Source organism: Haplochromis burtoni, unplaced genomic scaffold (assembly GCF_018398535.1).
Source record: "Haplochromis burtoni strain Fernald_Lab_line unplaced genomic scaffold, NCSU_Asbu1 Contig_477, whole genome shotgun sequence".
Classification (NCBI taxonomy): Eukaryota; Metazoa; Chordata; class Actinopteri; order Cichliformes; family Cichlidae; genus Haplochromis; species Haplochromis burtoni.
In genome coordinates, this window is record NW_024582838.1 from 152,970 (window position 1) to 177,705 (window position 24,736).

The 24,736-nt window shown below is 41.4% G+C and overlaps 1 protein-coding gene across 1 annotated transcript; it reads right to left on the reverse strand.

The window, feature by feature from the left end:
* Positions 1-17,455: 17,455 nt before the first annotated feature.
* tlnrd1 (talin rod domain containing 1) lies at positions 17,456-21,227 on the reverse strand. The gene has a single exon (XM_005946245.2). The coding sequence runs from the start codon at positions 19,638-19,640 to the stop codon at positions 18,576-18,578; it is 1,065 nt and encodes a 354-aa protein (XP_005946307.1). The 5' UTR covers positions 19,641-21,227; the 3' UTR covers positions 17,456-18,575.
* Positions 21,228-24,736: the final 3,509 nt, after the last annotated feature.

Consider the following 24,736-nt stretch of genomic DNA (forward strand, 5'->3'; position numbering starts at 1 on the left):
AAGAAGAAGTTGATGATCATTGCTTAAAAAGAGATGGGCAGTAACGCGTTACTGACCAGAGATGGGCAGTAACGCGTTACTGTAATCTGATTACTTTTTTCAGGTAACGAGTGAAGTAAGGGATTACTATTGCAAAAACGGTAATTAGATTACCGTTACTTTCCCGTTAGGAACGCTGCGTTACTAAACCGTGATTTTTTTTGCGAGATGTCTCACGACAGTGACGTAAGCGAGTGCGCACGTTAGTGACAACAGCTGTGTGCAGATCAACAGTGGATCACATATCGAGTGCAGGAGAGAGTATGAGCGTGCAGCGTTTAAAGCGTGGAAGTACTGACCTTACTTTGAGTTTGATTCCATAAAAAGTGACAAAAACATTAGTGTCCGCTGTGCGTGGGAAGAAAACTTCTTTTTACAGCAAAAAAACCCCTAAACTTCCAACAAGCACCGAGTAGCTACGACGATAATGGGAAACTCACAGAGAAACTCGCGGATTCTTCCACTGACCGCGGCACACCTGCACCAGGGTAAACCTCCGCCTACCCCACTCCTGCTTTACAGGTGAAAATAGAGCAACAGGACCGCTGAGTCTTTGACTTTATTTATTTTCTGCTGTGTTTTACTTGCATCTATTTGAAAGACTGAGTGTAAACACAAAAAATATTTTATTTTATGTGCTGGAATGTGCAGAAAATAGGTTTAAATGTTAAACTAATTTCTTCCAGTCAGAGAATGGTTGCATATAATTAAATTTTTGCTTGATGCATAAAGTTAAAAGATTAAAACTAGATAAAACAAGTTTTAAAAAGAGACTTTTCCATTTGATTACATTTTGTATGATGGATTATGCAGAAAAAGTAGAATTGGGCTGAAAGATCTATCGCTTTATCACCTATTCAGGTTGTAAATCGTGTTTTTAAAAAGTAACTAAGTAATTAATTACTTTTGAAAATAAGTAATCAGTAAAGTAACGGGATTACTTTTTGGGGAAGTAATCAGTAATTAGTTACTGATTACTTTTTTCAAGTAACTTGACCAACACTGGTCCTCATTAGGATAGGAATTTGTGTTCGTGTGTGGAATTACAAAATTTTCTTAGGGATTAATAAAGTATTCTGATTCTGATCCTGAACTATAGCCCAGAGTAAGATTATATTGTTAATTAGCAATTATGAGACAGTGTGTTTCAGGTCATTTTATGGAGTAAGAAGAAAGTAATATAATGAATTACTTTCTTTGAATTACTTTCTTTTGAAGTCTAAGTCTTGTAATGTAAGTCTAAACAGATCTTTCAAATCTTGACTCATGTGATGAAGCACATGATACATTTTCAATAAATCTAAAGACGTTTGGCCACTTTATCTCCAAGCCCCTTAGACTACCATGATCTTGGTGACTGGGAATACTTCAAAGACACTTGTAGTAGGAAGCACTTTGAGTGCTCAAGTTGTGTAGAAAGGTAACATTTTTATAAGTACCAATATTTTTGGTAGTTACCAAATGAGAAATAACAGCACAAAGACAGAATGACAGATTACAATGAATGCAAAGAATAGTGACTTGGCTCAAAAGATTCAGGCATGGAGAAATAAGAAAGACTGAGAAAGTAAAAGCTGTCCCTGTGGAGGTGAACTATAGACAAGTCCAATATGATATTTTGTGTTTGTATGCGAGGACAATAGTAAGCAGGGTGTGGTAGGGACAGGAAAGAAACTGTGTATTGTGAATGAAGGAGTGGGTTTCTGTTAACAATATGTGCACTGTGCCTGCCCATCAGGAGGAAACTATCCAGTGATTCAGAATCCAGAATAAGATCCTGAAACTGTTGGGGCTTAAAGGTCATTGTGTGGGTCTACAGAATCCAAATGACCACCTTTTCCCTGCATGTTGGGGCTTAAAGGTCATTGTGTGGGTCTACAGAATCCAAATGACCACCTTTTCCCTGCAGTCATGAAAAACAATGGGGTTGACATGGCTCAGTATAAAGGTTGTTTCAGTTCTATGGTGTAAGGTCTAGGTCTGAGATTAAATATGAACTTGAGAGGCAGCCAAGTTTTTAAATTCTGGAGCTGAATGTTAATTGGGGGTGTTTTCAGTCAAATAGAGCAGCCCACATGTTTGATTCTATCGCCTGCAATCTTTTTGTTCCATTTCAAATACACAATTTATTAAAAAGGAAAACTTTCTTAATTTAGATAAATGAGAAATGTTATAATGAGGACTGTATATTTGACAGGGTTCTAAACATAGGAGGGTATAATGTTTTAATCTTCTGCTGAATCCAGAATTTGCTCATTTATGAAGGAATGAACAGTCTGTAATTTTTATGGTTTCATTTTAATAGCGAGAGACTGAATATCAACCCCAAATTTAAGAAAATAGACTGTAGACTGAAAATAGGCTGGAATTGCCAAAAAGATTGGTGACAACTTTCCCTTTGTACTTGACCCTAAAATGTCATTCCTCTAGATAGCATTATCTTGGCTTCCAGTAACAGTATGAGGAACCACCTGGGTCTGGGTGCAGTTCCCCCCTCCAGGGGCAAGGGTACCTAGACCCGGTTTGTAGAGTACGCTTGGGGAGTGTGATCGTGTGTACAGCGTCTCTTTATGTCTGTCTCCACGTTGGTTGAGTGTGGAGTAAGTGCATATGAGAGCATGAGGGTGGGAATGGATGTTTGTATCTGTGTGTGCCTGTATGTCTGTGTCTATATGTCAGGTTGGGTGTCAGACGCCACCTCTCTGGGGACATCTCAGGCCCTCCAAGGTTTGGAGGCCTATCTCCCCCTACCACCACTTCCCCTGCCAGTGGCGGACTCCCTCAGACATCGGTGCGTTGGTGGTTCTTTGTGTCCGGGGATGGGCGTCCAGGTACACACCGGCTCACTCCTTGGCGGCCGCTTATCGGGGCCTGGAGCCTGGGGCTCGCTCGGGCCACTTCGGAGGTGGGGTGCCCCCAGCCTCTCGGCCTGGGGCTCGGTCACTCAGGCACAGCTGGCTGCCGGCGGAGCTCACGGGCGCGTCACTGCAACTCCCCCTGGCTTCTGCTCCGCGGCTGCTGAGTGAGCCCTCATCTGGGACTCTCCTCAGCTCTTTCTGGGACAGTGGCGCGGCTGCCCCTCTGTTGGTCTTCCTTGGTCTCTTGTGTTCTGGGGGCCTCTGGATGTCTGGAGTTTTGATCTCCTCCATACCTGCTTCATGCCCTGGAGGACGGGGCTGTGGCCCCCCCACACCCTCTAGCAGATCATTACATGAAGGAACCTTTTAAAAACAAGCGCGTCCATGCTCACAGGTGTACACACGGGTGATCACACCCACAAACTACACCCTTTTTGGCTCCTACCTCAAAGCACACTGTGTTCTGTTGATCTTATGTGCTGCACAATAATGTGTAATATTTAGTATTTACTGTCATATTCCCATATATCATTGTGATGTTGTTTATTCTATTACTCTTGTTCTCTTCTGCTTGTTTTCTTTTTTCTTTCTCAGCAGGTGATCCAGGTGATTGATATATGCATTTTTTTTTTCTTCTTTCGCTCATTCTGTTGGTTTTTGTTTTTGCCCTTCTCCCCCGTCCCTCTTCTCAGCTGTTTCTCTTTCCCTCTTTCTTTCCCCCAGTCAAGTCTGTCCCGTATTCAGTAAGTGAAAATAAAATAAACAATAAAAGGTGAATCAAATGGACCATTACGGCAAGGCTGGGATGGTCAATTTGGTAAAGTAAATCCGTTGGGCATCTTTCTTTGCCTTTAGACAACAATTCTGATGCAAAAGAGCCAAACGGGACAGGCAAAAAAAAAAAAAAAAACACTATGAGGAGCCTTGGGGTCATATTTGACCAGGATATGTCCTTCACTGCACAAATTAAGCAAATATGTAGGACTATGTTTTTTAACTTCCATTTATGCAATATCTCTAAAATTGGAAATATCGAATAGAATAGAATAGAATAGAATAGAATAGAATAATCCTTTAGTTGTCCCACAAGAGAAAATTCACTGTCTCAGAGTGATGGTGAAAAATTATTTTACTGTAATTCATTATTATCAGGATGTCCTAAAAACTCCCTGAAAAGCCTTCAGCTAATCCAAAATGCTGCAGCAAGAGTCCTGACAGGGACTAGAAAGAGAGCAGATTTCTCCTGTTTTGGCTTCCCTTCATTGGCTCCCTGTTAAATTTTGTCTGTATGTATTATTGTAGGGTCTACCTTAGAATATAAAGCGCCTTGAGGCGACTGTTGTTGTGATTTGGTGCTGTATAAATAAAATTGAACTGAACTGCACACAAGCAGGCAGCACAGTGACACATTGGTAAGCTCTGTTGCCTCTAACAAGAAGGTGCTGAGTTCAGTTCCACCATCAGGCTGGGTTCTTTCCTCTGTATTTTTTGCATGCAAACCATGGTAGTGTAGGTTTTCTCCAGGTGTTCTAGCTTCTTCCCACAGTCCAAAGACAAGCATTCAGTGGGGTTAGGTCAGGGGTGAGCTACTCCAGTTGAACTCCAGGTTATGATCTGAGGCCATTTTTCTGCTAATGGTACAGGATAACTTTAGTGCATTAAGCACCCAGTAGACTGAGCCATATATTGAAAAATCTTGGATGACAACCTTCTCTGTTTAACATTTACATGCTCCCACTGGCACAGATTATAAAGAACAACAAAATAAACTACCACAGCTATGCAGATGACACACAAATATATATCACAATGTCACCAGGAGACCGAGGCCCTGTACAGGCTCTTGGTAAATGCATTGAGGAAATTAATGACTGGTTGTGCCACAATTTTCTCCAGCTAAACAAAAACAAAACTGAGGTAATAGTCTTTGGGCCAAAGAAAAACGATTACAGGTCACCAGAGAACTTCAATCTATACATCCTAAAAACCACAAACCAGGCGAGAAATTTGGGTGTAGTGATGGATGCAGACCTAAACTTAGAAAAACACATTAAGACAATAACAAAGTCAGCTTACTATCACCTCAAGAATATTCAAGGATAAAAGATCTGATGTCTCAACAGAGACCTGGAAAAACTAGTCCATGCATTCATCTTTAGTAGGCTTGATTACTGTAATCTTAAAGACAATCTATCTACAGGTGCCTGCGCTAAAAGAAACCATTCAGTCAGTACAGAATCTACAGCTCATAATCAGAATCACTCATACGCTGCTGGTACCGAGTCCTACATCTAAGACCAAAAAAGTGACCACATCATCTCATCTTCTGTGGGTAACTTCTACGATCTAGCCGCAATGTTCTGAATCACGGTTTTGAAGAAGTCATAGAACTTTAAAGGTGTCTCGCATAGACCGTTGTGCTAAACTATACCACCAGCTCTGATGAGTGTGTGTCATTTTATAGGTCCAGAGTACTACTCAATATATCTGACAATCGCTATGTGACCTCCGCTGACCCAGTATGAACCTTCCAGATCCTCGTGTAATGCTGGTGGAAATTGCTACGTGTATATTGTGTTTAATTCAATTCTCACCAAGAGGGTGAGGCAATACCAGACCCACAAGGAGTTAAGCTAGCCATTTTGGAGCTCTTTTTGCAGTGACTGGTCACTCTAATTGCCAGATAGATAATATTCTGAGATACAGAACTCTCTCAGAAGAGTTTTCTCGCGCGCAGACTACATGCTGGTAAACGTACTTCTCGAGTTGTGGCTCTTAATTCCAGTAGTGAGTTTATCTGAAGACCATGCTGACTATCCTAATTCTCAGTGCAATCGTGCGCGATAATTGAAATGAATCCAAAGAACGATACTAAAATACAGCACTTCTATGTTAATAAAGCTTTAGTAAATATCTAAATACCTGAATAAACACTTCTCGTAACGTGTAGTTCTGATCTCTTGGGACCTACCACTCTGTGATTTGAATGCTAGTTTGACTACTACCTCTTGCCTTTTTATTTTTGTTAATAGATGGTAATTATCTAGGTGTGAACAGTCACTTTTTATACAGTATCATAAATATCGTCACCATGTGAACTAAAAAATACTGGAGTTTTAATACAAATAGCTCTGGTTACAATCTTCTCTGGAGAATTGTTGAGTCTAATCAATTGTGATTTTGTATATACTCTAATATTATTGAACTGCTTTGTTTTGGAGTGGTTTTTTTGTTTTGTGTTGTTGTGATGGTGATTCCTTCCCAAATAGATTAATTTTAGTTTCAATGTGTTTTTTTCGCTAATTACCGTTCTTCCCGTTTGTTATGTTTGTTAAGTGGGATTAGAGGCTCTGCCGCGTTGATGGTTTCTGTACTCTCAGCACTATGCCTCTCCTCTTGGCTTCTTTTATCCCCTTTTAACAGATGGTTGGAAAACACATGGGGAGGGCAAAAGTGCCTTTAGCTTCAATGCTAGAGGGATTCATAGACATAGTGATCTTCAAGAGTGGAGAGTAAATATCTCTCTTAAATGTTCGTGAAGTTTTTAACAATGGAAATTTAAAATAGTAAAAATAGTAGCTTTCGTCACTAGAGAAGGAACTTCGGGTGGTGAGCATAGGGGCTCCCCTTACGATAAGGGTTCATGTTCTTTATCGCCCTGGTGCTTCTTTCTAATCTTTTTCTCAATAAAAGTAGGTTTAAAGGAATAGCGACAAACATGCTGGTGTAAACTGTTGTGTTGTTTAGTTAGTGCCATTTGTTGTGCTTGTCAATAATTACATCTTCACCTCTTTAATCATCGCCTCCTTATATTATTTGCTGTGTTCTGTTTTTGCCTATGATATGTATCTCTTGTATGGAACGCATCTAGGTTTGCTAACTTTGAATCACCTTGTTGTTGAATTGTGCTATACAAATAAATTTGCCTTGCCTTCTCTAAACCAGAACACTGAATATGGGTTGTAGAGTGAGTGACAATGACCAACAACAAATAAAAACACGTTTTTCACTCAGTGACATGGAAATCAATTTAGAACTTTTAGGTAATGTATTTTTCTGGATTCCTGATTGATATCACCAAATTCAGCAGGAGATCTTGTGCATTTCAGATTCCTACAGAATGTGGGCATGGAGAATTTTTACCTTGGAGCTTGACTAAGAGTCAGACCAGTTCATGTGCTTTTCTGTGTGTCTATTGTTGACTAGTGGGTAACTGGCATTGAGGTGGGGAGCCCACTCACACTTGGAGGTTCTTTGGCGTCACGAACCCCTGGGCTCTGTTCTTGGCTCATGCTGTAATGGCCAGCCTCTAGTGGGGTGGCATGCCTGTTGCCTCTAGTTCTTTGGGAATCTTGACCTTTGGCTACAGAGGGTTTATCTGGGGCTTCTCTTCTTCTTCTGCTGGGGTGGGCAAGCAGTTGTACAGAAAGAAAGTGTTATGAATCTGTACAATATGATCCACATGTGTAAACTAGGATTTCCAAATTTGTATGTAGGATGCATGTTCCCATCACAAAAATTCAAAAGCAATTTGACCACACATAAAATATTCTCTTTCAAAACCCTTTCTGTGCGCACAAATGTCTAAAACTACACGTAGCATCCTTCTCACTTACGTGCAAAACCTTAAATGTTGGTGCAACAATCACCTGATACAGATGTATTTCCTCTGTGCTTCTTGTAATTCCTGCTACTCTGTCTTACTTTTCCAGTGTCCTAGCTTGAGTTCCTTGTTCCTAGTTTTTAGTTCAACAAAATTGTTGAACTGTGTGTATCTCAGCCTGTTAGAGATGCTTGTTTTATTTCTGAACCTGCACCTCCTAGGGGCTGGTCAGCCTCCCCTGCTTGTGAGTTTAGCCACCTGTCTCCATTTGTAATAAACAGAAAAGTTTTTGAAAGAGAACATTATTCAATTTGTGAAGCTCAACTTAATAAATTGTGCGTAAGTAATCATTGTTTATTCAGGCTTTGGTGTATGCATTTGTAAAATACTTTTGCATGTGGTCAAATTGCTTTGCATTGTTGTGTGGATTGGAGCACATGTGAGACCTCAAAAGTTACTCACAAATCATTGTACACAATTGTAAATTTTAGTTTACGCTTTTGTATCATTTTGTATGCATTCATAAGATTTCTGAGGCAAATTTCTCTCCATTTCAGTTGTTTTTGGGATGTGTGGCTTCAGGTCTTTAACACTCTTCTTGTACTATTTCCTCTTATTATATTTCTCCTACTTTCTCCCCCTTTCATTTTTCTGTCTGTCTTTTTTCCCCTGCCAGTCAGCTCTGACAAGCAGGGGTGACTCAGAAGGTTGATGGTTCAATCCTTGGCTCCAATCTGCATACCTTAGGCAACATACTACCCCCACGTTGCTGTCAATGCATCCATTGTGGTGCAAATATGTATGAATGTTAGAAAGTACTTATGTGGAAAATAAACATAGAAAAAATTGAATGGGTGAATCAGGCAAATTGTACAAAGCACTTTGAGTGCTCAGCTAGAGTAGAAAAGCACTAAATAAGAATCCATCCACTTACCATATATTTCACATATAATAATAGACCCAGTATGCAGCACTCAGCAGACAGACATGAACTCAAAATTACAGGTTGGTTACATGGCAAAAGCAGGAGTCAACAAAACAGAAACAAAAGGCTAACTAACAAAAACAAAGGGGGGGGGCAAAATTGAACATGACACATGTGTTGTGTATGATGTGAAAAGCTTTTTAATGGTTTAGGAAATCATGAAAAAACAGAAAAGCTGCAACAGCTCAGTGATGATAGAAAACTGACTGAGAAATCTGTCGGTTAGTTGTCCATCAGAGAATTTCTGTACAGTCTGCTTATGACCAAAGAAAAGGAAAAAGGAGATCCAGTGTTCTGCCAGTTCACTTGTGTGGACTTGAGATGTTTTCCTCCTTGATGTCAGAGGTCACTTGCTGCTAAAATTCAAGAAGATCAATCTCCTGAAAATACTGAATTGCCTTGTATTTAAACGTATAAGTATGGTAACAGATGAGAAGCATAGTGTTCACTAAGCCTGTTTCAAAGCAGACTCATAAATAATGCACCCAGGATCAGCTTGCTTTTCTCAGATTACAATACACCTGGTAGTAAGGCTCCAGCCTGTCTGGAACACAGAAAGCACTGCAGTGTCAAACAGCATATGAATTTAAAGAACAAAAAACTAATCTATCCAAGTGACAAACAGCTCCAACCAACAAACTAAACTTGTGTTTAGCTGCTAATCAAACCATGTCTGCATATCAGAATTCTCTCCTAACACTGCAGCAGGTTTTTCTTCTTCAGAAAAGGGTGTCTTTAGCGCTAAAGGGATGGGCGCTCCCTTGGGGAAAAGGATAGGCAAGTGTTTCCCTCCTGCAGCAGGAAATGGGCGAAACCTTGCTCGAAATTATGACTACAGCGTTTTGTTGTGTGAAGGAAGTCGCTCCTGATAGCACAGGCTATAGGTTTCCTGTTGTGGACCAGCAGTTTTAGTTTCACCTAGAGTTCTCAAGATAGCTGCAAAATGCTGGGCTAAGAGAGAGCCTTTCAATCTACTACTACCCATGTAAAAGGCTAAAGTGCTACATTTGCAAGTAAAACAATTTTTTTGTTAAGTAGTCCTACTGTTAATTTAAACATGACTAAATGAATTCATGCAGTCAGTTTCAGATTAAAATGGATATTGGTTTGTAATTGTAGGCCATGTGATTGTTTGAAAAAATTTTACTTAATCACAGAAAAATTAAGAAACAATTACAGCTACAGTGGTGTGAAAAAATCTTTGCCCCCCTCCTGATATAGTATTTCTTTCCTCTGTTTGATATACTTCATGTTTCAGATTGTTTTTAAAGCAGATTTAGATATTAAAAAGATGACACAAGTAAACGCAAAATGCAGTTTCTAAATGAAGATTATTAAGGGTAAAAAAAAATCTAAAGTTTAGACACGCCTTCTTGTTTAATGTTTTTATTTTATTTTCCCTACTTTCTACATTGTAGATACATACTGAAGACATCCAATATATGAAGCAAGGTATATGGAATTATCTAGCAAAGGAAAATTTGATAAATAACTCTAAATAGATTCCCCAAAGTAGCCACCCTTTGCTTTGTTGACAGCACTGCAAACCCTTGGCCTACTCTCAATAAACCTCATAATGCAGTCACATGAAATGGTTTTCACTTGGTGTGCCTTGTCAGACTTCATTTGTGGAATATCTTGCTCTATTAATGGGGCTGGAACCATCAGTTGGGTTCTGCAGAAGTCAGGTTTGTACATAGCTGACAGCCCTATCTGACAACTGTTAGCTGATTCTTTATGCCATTATATGAATTCTAAGAGATTTGTTTGGGCCAAGAAACACAAGGAATGGATATTATACCAGTGGAAATCTGTGCTTTGGTCTAATAAGTCCAAATTTGAGATCTTTAAATCCACCCTCTGTCTCTTTGTGCGATGCAGAAAAGGTGAATGGATGGTCTCTACGTGGATGGTTCCCATGGAGGAGGAGTGATGTGTGGGGGTGCTTTGCCAGTGACAATGTTGGGGATTTATTCAAAATTGAAGGCAAACTGAACCAGCATGGCTACAGTGACATCCCATCCGCTTTGCGTTTAATTGGACAACCATTTATTTTTCAACAGGACAATGACCCCAAACACACCTCCAGGCTGTGTAAGGGCTATTTGACCAAGAGGGAGAGTGATGGAGTGCTGACCAGATGACCTGGTCTCTACAGTCACCTGAGCTAAACCCAATCAAGATGATTTGAGATGAGACGGGTCGCAGAGTGAAGGGAAAAAAGGCCAACAAGTGCTCAGAACCTCTGGGAACTCCTTCAAGACTGTAGGAAAACCATTTTAGGTGGCTAACTTTCTCATCGAGATAATGCCAACAGAGTGGACAACAGTAATAAAAGCAAAGGTTGGCTATTTTTAAGAATCAAAAATAAAAAATCCTAAATTTTATTTATAAAGCACCTTTCAAGACACCCAAGGACACTGTACAATAGGATAAAACACACAATAGAACAATGACACAATGAAGCACAATAAAACAAAAGCACAAGATAAAATTAACAAACAGTGGGTTCACAGTGAATATCCAGATTTGAACAGATGGGTTTTGAGTTGAGATTTAAACTGGGGGAGAGAACCAGTGTTTCTTGTATCTGGAGGTAGACACCCCGGGTTAGCTAAAAGGCTAAAAGCTCTGCTTCCCATGGCGGTGAGGCGGAAGGAAGGCACAGAAAGCTGGATAGAAGAAGAAGAACGAAGTGAGTGGGCAGAAAAGGTAGTGCTTAACAGGTCAGAAAGGTAAGGAGGAGCGAGGTTATGAATGGCCTTGAAGGTGAGCAGAAGAAGTTTGTATATTATCCGGAATTTCACAGGGAGCCAGTGACGTTCCCGAAGAACAGGTGATGTGCTGGTAGGAGGGGTTCTGGTGATAATGCGAGCAGCAGAGTTCTGAACCAGTTGAAGCTTATAGAGGGATTTTTGGCGGAGACCATGGAGAAGAGAATTGCAGTAGTCAATACGGGAGGTAACAAGACTGTGGACAAGAATGGGTGCGGACTGGGTGGAAAGAGAAGGAAGCAATCTGTTAATGTTGCGTATATGGAAATACGCAGAACGGGTGAGACCAGGGCTGGACTGGGACAAAAAATCGGCCCGGGCATTTTGACTAGAGACCGGCCCACCAGGTATTATAGGAAAAACCATGAAGCCTTTGAATGAAAACAAACGCTGTTGTCACAGTGATGGACACTGTCTTGTTGGTATATATGTATCAGTGTAATAAACTTAAACCTTAAATGACTTATTCACAGAGGTAAATGCATGTTTGGACAAATTAGGACTGAAATGGGACAATCTGGCAGGTGTAACAACAGATGGTTGTCCAATCCTGACTGGGAAAAATGTAGGACTTTTAAAGAGAATGCAGGATAAAGTGACAGAAATTAATCCTGTGCAGAAATTGACATTTTTGCATTGTATTATACATCAGGAAGTGTAAGATAGTGTTAAAGATAGACCACGTTGTTGATGTTGTAACTAAAACAGTTAACTTCATCAGAGCATTAAATCACAGACAATTTATTGCTCTTTTGGAGGAAAATGAGATGGAACATGGTGACATCAGCTACTACCAGATTCAGGATTTCTGTGTGAAGAAAGGACATGCCGTCCCAGAGCTTTCAGATGAAGATTGTGTGGCAGACCTCGGATTTGCTGCGGATGTGACTGCACTAATGAACCAACTAAATGTCAAACTGCAGTGCAGGGGACTTTTTGTGCATGAGATGTACAGTGCAGTAAAGGCTTTCATGAGGAAGTTGCAGCTTATCTCAAGCCAAGTGAAGGACAACTTTCTGACCCAGTTGCCAACACTAAAGGAGGCTCTTCCAAATGCCAATCACCTCCACAAGTACTCAGCCATGTTAGAAGCACTGCATGCAGAGTTTTCAAGGTGATTTCAAGATTTCAAAGCTCTTGAAAATGAAATGGACATGGTTTCTTCTCCCTTCACCTGCAGTGTGGATAATGCTTCAAGTGATGTTCAGATGGAACTCATTGGCCTGCAGTCTGACACACTTCTGGCAGAGCACTTCAGGTCAGTCTCACTGCTGGACTTTCATTCCTCCCTCAAAGAAGAGAACTTTCCACACCTGAGGAGTCATGCTCAGAGGATTCTAGTCCTCTTTGGATCGACCTCTGTATGTGAACAGACATGCTCGGTGATGAAGTTCAACAAATCCAAACACAGGTCCTCTGTCACTGAGGACCACCTCTCAGCAGTTCTTCGCATAGCCACCTCAGACATTCAGCCAGATTTCAATGCCCTTGTTCAAACCCAGAACAGGCTGGATTATTCTCACTGAAAAGCAGGAAAACATGACACAAGTCATTGCATTGTTGCATTTCTATAAACATCTTGTTTGTTGAGTTAAACATGTTAAAATAAAATGACATTGATTCGGTGGTTGTTTTTGTTTTATTTGGAATATGCACCACAATTTCACATAGCATAGCCCAATATAAATATTTACTTTATTTTATTTTTATTCTTCTGATTACCAGTACCACCTATTCGTAATATATAATTTAGTGAATTTTACAATTTAAGAAAGTTAAGCAGACTTGGGTTCAAGATGTCGTTGATGTGGCCCTCTGACACAACTTGGGTTTCTCATGTGGCCCCTTGTAAAAATTAATTGCCCACCCCTGGTCTAGGATGACACCAAGGCTCTTAACCTCAGGAGAAGGGAAAACTGAGGCGTTATCGATGGTGAGTGAGAAATGGTTCGCCTTCAAAAGGTTGGATTTGGTGCCAATAAGGAGGATTTCAGTTTTATCCTCATTGAGCTTTAGAAAATTAGAGCTAAACCAGGATTTTAATTCAGATTCTGTAAGGGAAGAAGGTGGGAGAAGGAATCAAGTCTGCAGGAGAGATATAACATGGCGTCATCATAAAAACAGTGAAAGTGAAGATCAGATTTGCAGAAAATGGTACTTAGAGGGAGAATGTATATTCTGAAGAGAAAAAGGGCCTAAGACTGAACCTTGGGGTACACCAGAAGTGACCGGGATAGACGAGAGCAGAACGATTTCAGGTGAATAAACTGGGAGCGGTCAAGGAGATATGATTGAAACCAGTCTAGGGGTGTGTCAGAGATGCAGAGAGAGGAAAGTCTGCTTAGAAGGACGGAGTGAGAGATGGTGTCGAAGGCTGAGCTCAGATCCAAAAGGACGAGAAAGGTGAGAAGACCAGAGTCAGCTCTGATTAGAGGATCATTAGTGACTGTAAGTAAAGCAGTTTCTGGGCTGTGACATGAGCGAAAACCAGACTGAAACCTCTTGTAGATGTTATTATTAACCAGGTGTGAATGAAGATTAACTGCAACTATTTTTTCGAGTATTTTAGAGATGAAGGGCAGATTAGAAATCGGACGGAGGTTGTTAAAGTTGTTAGGATCTAAAGAAGGTTTTTTCAGTATAGGAGTGACTGAAGCAGTCTTGAATAAGGAGGGAACGATACCGGTGGTGAGAGAAGAGTGAATGATAGCAGAGATGAGTGCGAGTAAGGAAGAGAGGCAGGATTTCACAAGCCCTGTAGGCACAGGGTCAAGATGACATGTGGCAGGCTTTGATTTACATATAAACTCAGAAATATCAGATAAATCAGGAAGATGAAACGTGGTAAAGGGCTCAAAATAGAGAAAAGGTTCTGGAGAGGAGGTAGACACAAGATTTGAACTGAGATTGCTGGTGGATGTTATGGATTTTTGTAGAGATGACACAATCTTCTGAGTTATTTCACACTTTTTGCTTCCTACAAAATTCCATATGTGTTCATTCATAGTGTTGATGCGTTCAGTGAGAATCTACAATGTAAATAGTCATGAAAATAAAGAAAAACGAGAAGCTGTGTCCAAACCTTTGACTGGTATAGTGTAGTGGTAATACTACTCGTCTTTGAAACTTGAAATCAGCATTACAGACAATCCCTACTGCGAACACGCCGAAACTAACCACCTAATCTACACCACTACAGCAGTGATCACATAGATTCTTGGCTATAAGATGAACAGCCCCAAGTAGCAGTACACTCCATGGAGAAGGAGACTAGCGGGCAAGTTAGCTGTCCCTATCGGAGGCCCTGGAATCTGCCAAGCAAAGACTCACAGCCTTGGCCAGTGGCTTAAGGAGGCATAACAGGAGATTAAACCAGGTGTACTCCACTGAACCGTCCAAGGTGTACTCTCAGTGGTAGGGGAGAATAACCCCACCAAGGTTGGAGATGACACAATACTGGAAGGATGAAACCCACAACAATTCAATTCAATTTCAATATTTTTATACAGGGCCAAATCACAACAACAGTTGCCTCAAGGTGCTTTATATTGTGAGGTAGACCCTACAATAATACATACAAAACAAAAACCAACAATCATTGACCACCGATGAGCAAGGAATTTGGCAACAGTGGGAAGGAAAAACTCCTGCAGAGCACCTGTGTTTGGAGAACGTCGTCTTTACCAAATCCAAAGTACCTCCAAATAAGCGAGGTACTATTTTTTTTAGCCACGAGTTCATAGTCAGTAGCGTTCTCGTCATGCGTCTCGCTCTCAGCCATTACAACTCCGACTCGTCGCTGCAGCGTTGTTCGCTCCCCACCTGCGTAGGAGGCGGGCCTCTAATCCATTTGATTGGTTAATGCCATGAAGGGCTCTATTCGACTGGTCTAATGTGTAAAGGGGTTTCTTTGATTGGCAAATTCTTTAAAGCACGTGTGTAAACATTTTAAGGTACTCCATTATCGCAGATTACGCTGTCTTTTGCGATGAGCCCATCGCGCAGGCTGATATCGTGATGACAATATATTTTCGATTTATTGTGCAGGCCCAATCAGGATGTCCTATAAAACTCCCGCAAAAGCCTTCGGTTGGTCCAAATTGCTGCAGCAAGGTTACTGACAGGGAGAGCATATTTTCCCACACCGACTTTTCTTCCCTGATTCCCTATTGAATCCTTAGTTATACTGCAATAGGACTAGGCTAATTTGGGCTTCCCACAATTCACAATTATTTCTTTTTCACTCATACTTTTTTACTCACTATGTGGTTGCAATCTGCATTTAATCATTATTTAATATCAATCTCTGGCTCACTTCCAGTGTGTCTTTTGTCCTGTCTTCCTCCCCTCACCCAAAACAGCTGAGGCAGATAGCCGCCCCTCCCTGAGTCTAATTCTGCCGAAAGTTTCTTCCTTTTAAAATTGAGTTTTTAAGTCCCACTGCCGCCAAAGTGCTTGTTCATTAGAGGTCTTCTGATTGTTGGGACTTTCTCTGTTGTCTCTGTATTATCGTAGGGTCTTTACCTTACAACATAAAGTGCCTTGAGGCAACTGTTGTTTTTATTTGGTGCTATAAATAAAATTGAATTGAACTGAATTTAATTTAATTAAAAGGTGAACTAGAGGGGCAATAATTAGACATTTTACAGGTGGAGGCCACTAATAATGCCATGTCAACCAAACCCCCAGACAGTTTTAATTTGTTTGGAATACTAAAAACAAAAAGTTTTATTTCTTGTTATCTATCATCCACCTAGCCCTTACTCAGAAATATTTTCTTAATTCTCAGACTTTTCTAAGGCACATCAACAAATCTACAGCAGAACTGCTGAAAAAGAAGAGGTGTTGAAATGTCCCAGTCAAAGTCAACCTCAACTTGATTGGTATACAATGGTAGAACCTGAACAAATACAATATTAAATGAACCAGACCAAAGTTGTAAAGAGTAATAACCCAAAAATCCTCTACAATGATTTGACAAACTGACAGTTATACAGAAAACAATCACTTGAAGTTATGGTTGGTACAAGTAGTTCCACAAGCTATCGAATTATGGTGCAAACTTTGCATTTGAAAAAAAAAAACGTGTGCCCCTTCACATTATAGCAGGGTGCAAGATGCTAACTGGCAGGGCCATACATGGAAATATCAACTTCCTTGTTGTATACTACCAATTTTCTGTTCTACAGTTTATCTGAATTATTATGTGAACACTGTTAAACAAAGAGTATAAAGAAGGCTTACATGTAAATCAGATATGCATAAGCTCCACTGACAAGTTTGACAGCACTGTTTAGAAGTTTGCCACTGTCAGACAAATGTGCCATGATAGAGGCAATCAGGTTTGGAGCCTGAACAATTGAAAACATTAAAACTACAACTGTTTTTTAATTACCATGAGTACTCAAAGTCACTGAAGTTTTTGGTAGTTCCAAGGTAATGGTTTCAACTATTTATTAACCTGTTTTTAAATAAATGTATGTTCTGTGTTATATTATGCAGTTTATCTTCACATAAGTGTGCGAGGACCTACATTTCCCTGCTTCAAAATATCAGCATCTAAGCTGGTTACTAAGTGAAAAACTATCAGCATGCCTACCCAGGTCATGTTTTTGCTTTGCTGTACAAATGATTACAGATCAAAGAATTACAGATGAACAAGTTTTTGTGATTTTTTTAACTAAAGTTTCATTTTTAGTGGAATTTTGAATTGAATCCCTGACTTTGGTTTCCACTGACCATTATTATGTCATTTTGTTATCAATGTACAGAAATTTGAATATTTAATTCATCGAGATGCCATAAGTATTAGAGCATATCCTTATTTTTTGAGCGGGTTAGTTTTAGTCACTAAAGCCTTTTCATAATATTTTCTATGAATACCACAAAAACCATAATAGAGAAGCAGAAATGTCACAGATAAAACTGATCAGCCTGATTGGAAACCATGAGTGAAAGAGCCCCGAGCACACATGGTGAATATACTCTGGCCTTTGGATCACCTGAATCTGAAAACAAATTTAAAAAAAAGAGAGAAAACTGTAGAAGGAAGCACTGTGTCAAATAATTTAGGGGTGACTGTCTGGAATGAGTCCAATGCATCGCAGAGTTTGACAGATGAGTGAGTGAACATTTGTCATTGATGCTTTCAAAGAGCAGCAACAAACACACAAACTGTTCAATTCAGGCTAAATGAAACATTCATGAATGTTCATTACAGACACCAAAAGGCCTAAAATAGAACAGGTACTAATGAATTCATGAATGTTTGTTCATCAATAGAAAATATGTCTAATATTTTTTAAGAAAGATGCTGAAATAGCATTAAAGTTAGTTTGCAGTCTCACACAGGTAATGTTACACAATTACTTAAGTCAGTTTATCTGTCTTTCACATATTAAACCTGCTTTCATTCATTAATGCAGTCAAAGGGTGAATGTTTCATCTTAGTGATTAAAAACGGTCTACCTTGAGTGTAGCCATGGTCAGCTTTACCCTCGGGTAAGCAGCATGTCAGTCTCAAAGTACATTCTAGCTTGCTCTTGCCTCCTGTTTCATCACTAATGGAGGTCATAATGTAGACTGAGAAGCTGCAGTCTACAGCTCTCACGGAGATAGCTTGCACAAAAAAGTAACCGAAAATGTTTGGGTTTTTTAGATTAAGTGAATAGCCGGATTTTCAAAAACATTTTAGCCACAACAGCATATAAGAAACATTTTTAATAGATGAAATAAATACTCCATTACATGCATGGTCAAAACACTTGAAAATAATATGGGGAAGTCTGGTAGATAGTGTAAACCCTAGGGCACACACTCACAGCAGCTTTAAAAAAATTCACACACACTGAAAAAAAATAAAAGCATCTTGACACTCGGCTCACTCTTTCCAATCTCACAAAGCCCATATAATGGAGCAGGTCTGCCAACTATAGGTTCATACTGCGAGGCTACATCCATCATCGAGGCTGGTGTTTTCACTGCAACTGAAAACTGAGGTAAACTTTTCAGGTCTGAAAGCTGCTGTCTGTTGGTGAAAGCGCATTGTCTGCTGAGCCCAGTTCATACCCAGAGTGGGTGAAGTGGTCCATTTTGAGCATGGTTTAAGTTAAGTTACATCCAGCGCAACCTCAAAAACCCTGCAGTGGTTGTTTTAGTGCTTTTCTGCATTCTACACACAAATTTTAACCACAAGAACAGGCCCACACACAGTGTTCTTCGGATGTTACTCTACACCTGATGAATAGGGATTAACCCAAAGTGAGTCTCTTTGGTACATGAAACAAGAGACTGAACCTACATAGCCCCTTCCTAAACTAATTCACAGAATGGGAGTTGACTGGTGGCAGAGTCCTTGGAGAGGAGCGCTCTCTGAGTGCCTGAGTAAGCAGAGTGCAACCATCGGACACGGCGCACGCCGAGTTACGCAGACGCTCACGGTAGTCTGCCATTTTGGAGCTGCTCTCGGGATGCTGGGCAACATCCCTGAGGCCCTGAGTGAGAAGGACACAGGCAGAAACCACACTCATGGCCCCACCTAACACTGCCGTTTGCACCCCCTTTCCTTCGGCAGAGATGCTCGCAGCTCTTCCCAGGAACTGTGGCTCTGTAGCAAACCCAACAAGGGCGCCGACAGCCTGGACGAGAGCAGCACTGAAGAGGATGCATCGATTCCTGGTCAGCTCACTGGGCTGGGTTTTCACCTCCTTCACACACGCCAGGAAGGCCGTGCCACTTGTGCTCATGCTCTTGACGCTCAGCTTGAACTGCTCTTTTGCAAAGCGATCCCTGGACCTCTCGCTGGCCAGTGATGAGATGTCCGTTAGAGTCTTGAGGTTGGTGGAGATGTTCTGAGAGAGCTCGAGGAGGAGCTGTGGGGTGAGGTCTTGCAGGTGAGTGACTCGGAAAACGCTGCAGCTCTGTTCTACTTCATGTCGACAGCGGGTCACCTTGTAGCGATCCACCAGACCCGGAAGGCATTGTTGAGAGCCAGGCGTCTCCACAGATGCCAGGTAGGCAGCATGAGCCGAGCACTCAGTCAAAGACACCACAAGGTTAGTCATCTCCAGGAGGCGGTCCCCTACTTCCGTGAAGCGACCCATGTTGAGCTGGCTCTGGATGTCATGGGTGAGAATGGAGAGCTCTTTAGTGCGGGCAATGACCGTGTCACGGCACTGGTCAAAGGTGTCAGCCACAGCCACACCTTCAGATGTCATGACAGGCCTGGTCTCACTGGACAGCAGGAGGAGGTCAGCCACGAGCTGCATCTTGCCCTTACATGTGTCACAGATGAAGGAGAGCCGCTTCCTCTGCTGCAAACTGCCACCGGGTGTGCTGGTTGATCCCTCACTTGCTGATTTGCCAGAGCCACCACTAGCCATAATAATGAAGGGAGTCAGAGGAAGGGGGAGAGGGTCAAATGGCTCTTATATAAGGGTTCAGATATCTCGTTTTCTGCTGCTACAATGCATTTTACTGTTTAAGACACTTCTCAAATAAAACTAAACTTTTAAATAAGAACTGGCCAAACAGTCTTCCTTAAGTTCCTTCAGAGTTTAGGTTATTAATTGTAAATTACATGTTAAAACACAAGACACGTACGCTCAGTGTAAACATGCGGAAAGAGCAAAACTCAATTACTACATTTACCCCAAATAGTTAACGCATATGTGTCTGTATAAAAGCCTTAAGAATAGGAGTACATGTGAATATATTCTCAGCATTATCTGCCGTAGTTTGTTAGTAAATCTATTACACAAAACACCCAAGAAAAAGCCCTACAACTTTAAAGTAATCAGTGTAACAAGATATACGCTCTTATTTGGAAATGTTAACTTAAATGCCCTGAACAACATAGTCACTATTCTAAGTATAGTCCCAGATTGTTGTGGGGAAAAGGAATTCACAGGCTTCTAAATTAAAAAATACAAACAAAAACACACACAAACAGCAGTGCCACCAAGGTGCCTTCTAAACGGGAAAGTACACACTGACAAGCCCCTTGTCATCAAGAACATTCCCAAAGTGAATCTCTGCTGATCAGCAAACGTCAAATTTCCTTCCTTGGTGCTTTTTTTTTCTTTCAAAGAAGACGTCACCTCAGCAATGAACGGGTGCCTTTTGAGTTTTCTCTCTTTCTCGCTCTCTGTTTTTTAACTTCAGGATATCATTTTGTGGCCATTCGCGTCACAGCAAATAGCCAGAAAAAGCACCGAGATCTTGGCCGACTTGTTCCCACCGAGTGTGGCGTTCTCATGCTGGTTACAATCGGGGAACCACCCGGCAAGCTGTTCTGGTCAGTGGAAGGACTGGAGTTATCCTCCAACACCATCATTTCACGGGTCCTCCCGAGTAAAATTCACCGAAAATGCCACTGTCCAGGAAGAAGAAGCCTCTCAGTCCACTTTCAACCTCTTCTTTTTCAATCCGAGCGCTGGGTTATAAGCTAGCGACTGCTCCGGTCCTCTCGACTCCATATGCATCGTCCGTCAGTCCGCCCTCCACGTCCTCCTCCGCGTCTTAACTCGGGACTCGAGAGTGTGTAGCCCCGCATATCCTCTGTGTGCGCTCACTTTTCATATCCATACCAGCCAGTGTTCTCTGAACATATAAATCACTTGTTGTGTAGGTCCACGACACCGAATCCAAACAGCGCAGCAACAAGAAGTGGCCGTTATTCCCAGCGACTGAAAGTAGAGCTGCGCGCTCCCACTACAGTACTATCAGGAAGCAAGGAGGGTGTGGTCGCTTCTGAACGGCTGCTGGACTGAGCAAACTTGTAGCAACGGAACAATACCGGCAGTCCTTCGCGGTTAAGTAATTTAGCACCGTTTATATTTACTAACCTAATGTAGTTTAACATTAACGGAGTCGCGAAAAAAGTTCGTAGTTATACAGTGACCACAGAGTTCCGCGACCTGTTTTACTCTCAGGACTGGCGACTGCTGCCCTGCCATGAGACACCCCTGTAAAGTCAAGTGAGGCGCTAGCGCTAGCATAGCGAGCTTCCGAGACCGGAAGCCTTTTATTAAACAAATAAAAGCACAGCTTTTATGCAACAGCATGCAGCCATGACGGCGAGGCCATGGCGTTTGCAGTTGTATGGGATAAATAGCTGATTATTTCCTTCAAAAAACAAACCAAAGATGCTTCTTTTATTTTAGTTAAATTACATGTTTTAAGTTGGTTTCAATCAGTGAGTGATTTTAGTTATTTCAATTTATTTCAAGTTATTTTCAATTTTGTATTTAGCATCATTCATCCTAAACACTGAAACTGACGCATATTGCTGATTAGTAGAAAGAGGCATTTCACATCTGTTTAATCATAAAAGACAATGAAAAATAAAACATAGCCTCACCAAGGCACAGCAAACTGCACTGAAAATATTTCATCATAATGACAAATGCAGACAAACTTCTCTGGGATAGAGAAGGCTCTAAACAAGACGTTTTGAGAAAAATGAACAACATAACTTTTTAAAAAATCAATGATTACAAGGAAACTTTACTGTAAAATTAAGACAGCCTCTGTTGAGGTACATTGGCCTGTACCTCAACAGCTACAGGCCAATGTCAGAGCCACCGGCCTGTAGCTGTTGAGCTCCTCGGGGCGTGGAGTCTTTGGCACTGGTACAACACAGGAGGTTTTCCAGAGCTGTGGGACTCTCCCCAGCCTCAGGTTGAAGAGGTGCTCCATCACCCCACACAGTTGGTCCGCGCAGGACCTGACGACCCTTGCGCTGATGCCATCTGGGCCCGCTGTCTTCTTGCCATTAATCCTCCTCAGTTCCCTCCTAACCTGGGTGGTTGAGAGAGACAGGCTGGAGCCTTGTGTTGACTGTGTATTGGATAATGTTGTCGGGGGTGGGGAGGAGTCAACAGGGTGATTAGAGGAGGTGTAAAGTGTCTGAGGTGTCAGAGGTGGAGCAGCAGCAGTGGGGGTGGGTGAGTCTGCAGCCGATGTTGCAGACTGCCTCATGGCTGAATCAAATCTGTTGAAGAAATGATTCAGTTCATTTGCCCACCTCACATCCCTCCCAGGCAGAGAGTTCTGATGTTTGTGGCCAGAGATGGTTCTGAGGCCTCTCCAGACTTCGCCGACGTTGTTTTGCTGAAGCTGGTTCTCCATCTTCTGCCTGTAGCTGTCCTTCCCATTCCTTATCAGTCCCCTCAGCTCTCTCTGCACCCTTTTCAACTCCTCTTTGTCTCCAGATTTGAAGGCCCTCCTCTTCTGCTTCAGGACAGCTTTAATTTCTGGGGTAATCCACGGTTTGTTGTTGGAGAAACACCGTACAGTCCTGGTAGGTGCGGTGTTATCCACACAGAAATCAATATAGTCAGTAATGCATGTAGTAAGGCTGTCGATGTCCTCTCCGATGTCCTCACAGTCGACTCAAAACAATCCTTAAGAGCCTCCTCGCTCTCCTCTGACCATCTCTGCACTGTGTCGGTGGCTCCCTGCGCACTAATGTCCTGTCTGGCTGCTTTTGCAATCAGAATTTTGATCTGAATGCATTGTGGTGCCAAATACATTTTTCTTTTGCAAGAACAGCTATGCAGAATCTCTATAGGCTCCTCTTGTTCATGTGAATATTTTATCTGTTTATTTATTAATTTTTATTTGTGTTATTTCAGTTATTACAATATATGTGGTATAGTATGACGATGTCTAAGGCAAGACAGGCAAGAGAGAAAAAGGAGGAGATGGGGGATAGACTAAAAGGATGGAGTACAAATAGAAATGCACAAAGTATTGCTAACTCCTGCACCTGTAAGTGACAAAAATCCAAAAACCATACAGCACCTGGAACACAAAACCTTGGATCACAAAAATGTAAAAATACATAAATCAACAATCTTCTTACCGTGTGTGCGTGTGAGAGAATAAGTGAGTGTATGTTTGTGTGAGAATGAATTCATAATAAAGGTGGGAAGCTGCAGCTCACACCGGTAACGGGTAACTGAGGGAGGAGGCCACACCAGTACATCCAGCCACGCACCCCGGGACCAACAAGCAGCCAAGGAGGGGCAAAAGAGTCCAACGTGGAGCGGTGACCATGTCCCAACGGGACCAAGGTCCAGCAAGCATCACACCCAGGCTTGCACACAAACAAACCATTTGCTCACTTACTCATTCATTAGACACCCATTAGAGCACTTTGCCCTCGGACTGCGGCCTTACTTGTGGTTCCATGAATTTTATTTTTTAAATTTAATTTATTTTTTGCCTCTCCAGCACTGTAACAATCAAAATTATTGTCTGATGGCCAAGAAAAATGCCAGACTGATTTATTTTTCCGAGTGGACCATTATGGCTTTGCCATACTGGAAGTGAGGACACACAAGGAACGCAGCTGACACGAATAACCATAACGAGGCAGGGGAAGCAAGACTGAACAGAATGAACATGAAAACACAAGAGCTTCACAATAAAACAGGAAGCATGATGCAGGAGTGGAGCAGAGGCTGACAAGAGGGAGCGAGGGAACACGAGGGAAAGAGCAGACATGACAGGCTGGGGAAACATGGATAAACCACAAGAAGGCAAAACAAGACAAAGTAAATGGCCTGTGTTTGTATAGCGCTTTACTAGTCCCTAAGGACCCCAAAGTGCTTTACACAACCTGTCATACACACATTCACACACTGGTGATGGCAGCTACATTGTAGCACACCATTGTTTTTCTTGTGACATTACCAATAAGTGTGATGTGTCACATGACCCTCTTCCTATTGAAAAAACAAAAGTTTTATCCAAGATGGCCGACTTCTAAATGGCCACCATGGTCACCACCCATCTTGAGGAGTTTGCCCCTCACATATACTAATGTGCCACAAACAGGACTTTAATATCACCAACCATTCCCATGTTATTACCCTGTATCCATATAAATGGCCACCCTGTAGTTTGGAGCCCAAAGCAGGGTTCAGACGTCATCACCTAAAGACTGGATATCCCAACTGCTTTGACTGTTTTAATGCAGTACAGTTGTTTATTTTACTTTACTTTAATGTCGGTCATATGGGTGGTACTTTAAGAGCCATATATTTTATGTTGTTGTTTTTTGTTTATGTAGCTTTAACTGGTTAGTAAGGAATTTTCCAGATTTAGTACCACATACAACGTTGTCCTAACGCAACCTTTGCATCAGGAATTTTGTTCTCTGGTTAAATATTTCATTTAATTCTAGTTATCGTTTTCTCAGGTTGTTGATTACATGTTCTTGTGTGGCAGCATAGGCAGATTCCAATTATCTTTTGTTCTAGTTCTGATACATTTTTTTTCACATTTTACATCCGTTCTCATAGTGGTTAACAAAGTGTTAACCATTCTAGAGGGGATGGTGAACTAATATCATCTGAAGACTTTTGTGGTTTTAAAAGGGGATTTATGTGGTCTGATCCTCATTCTGTGAATGCTGTGAGATAAATTCTTTTTGTGTGTGTGTGTTACGACTTTGAGCCCTTCTGTAGCT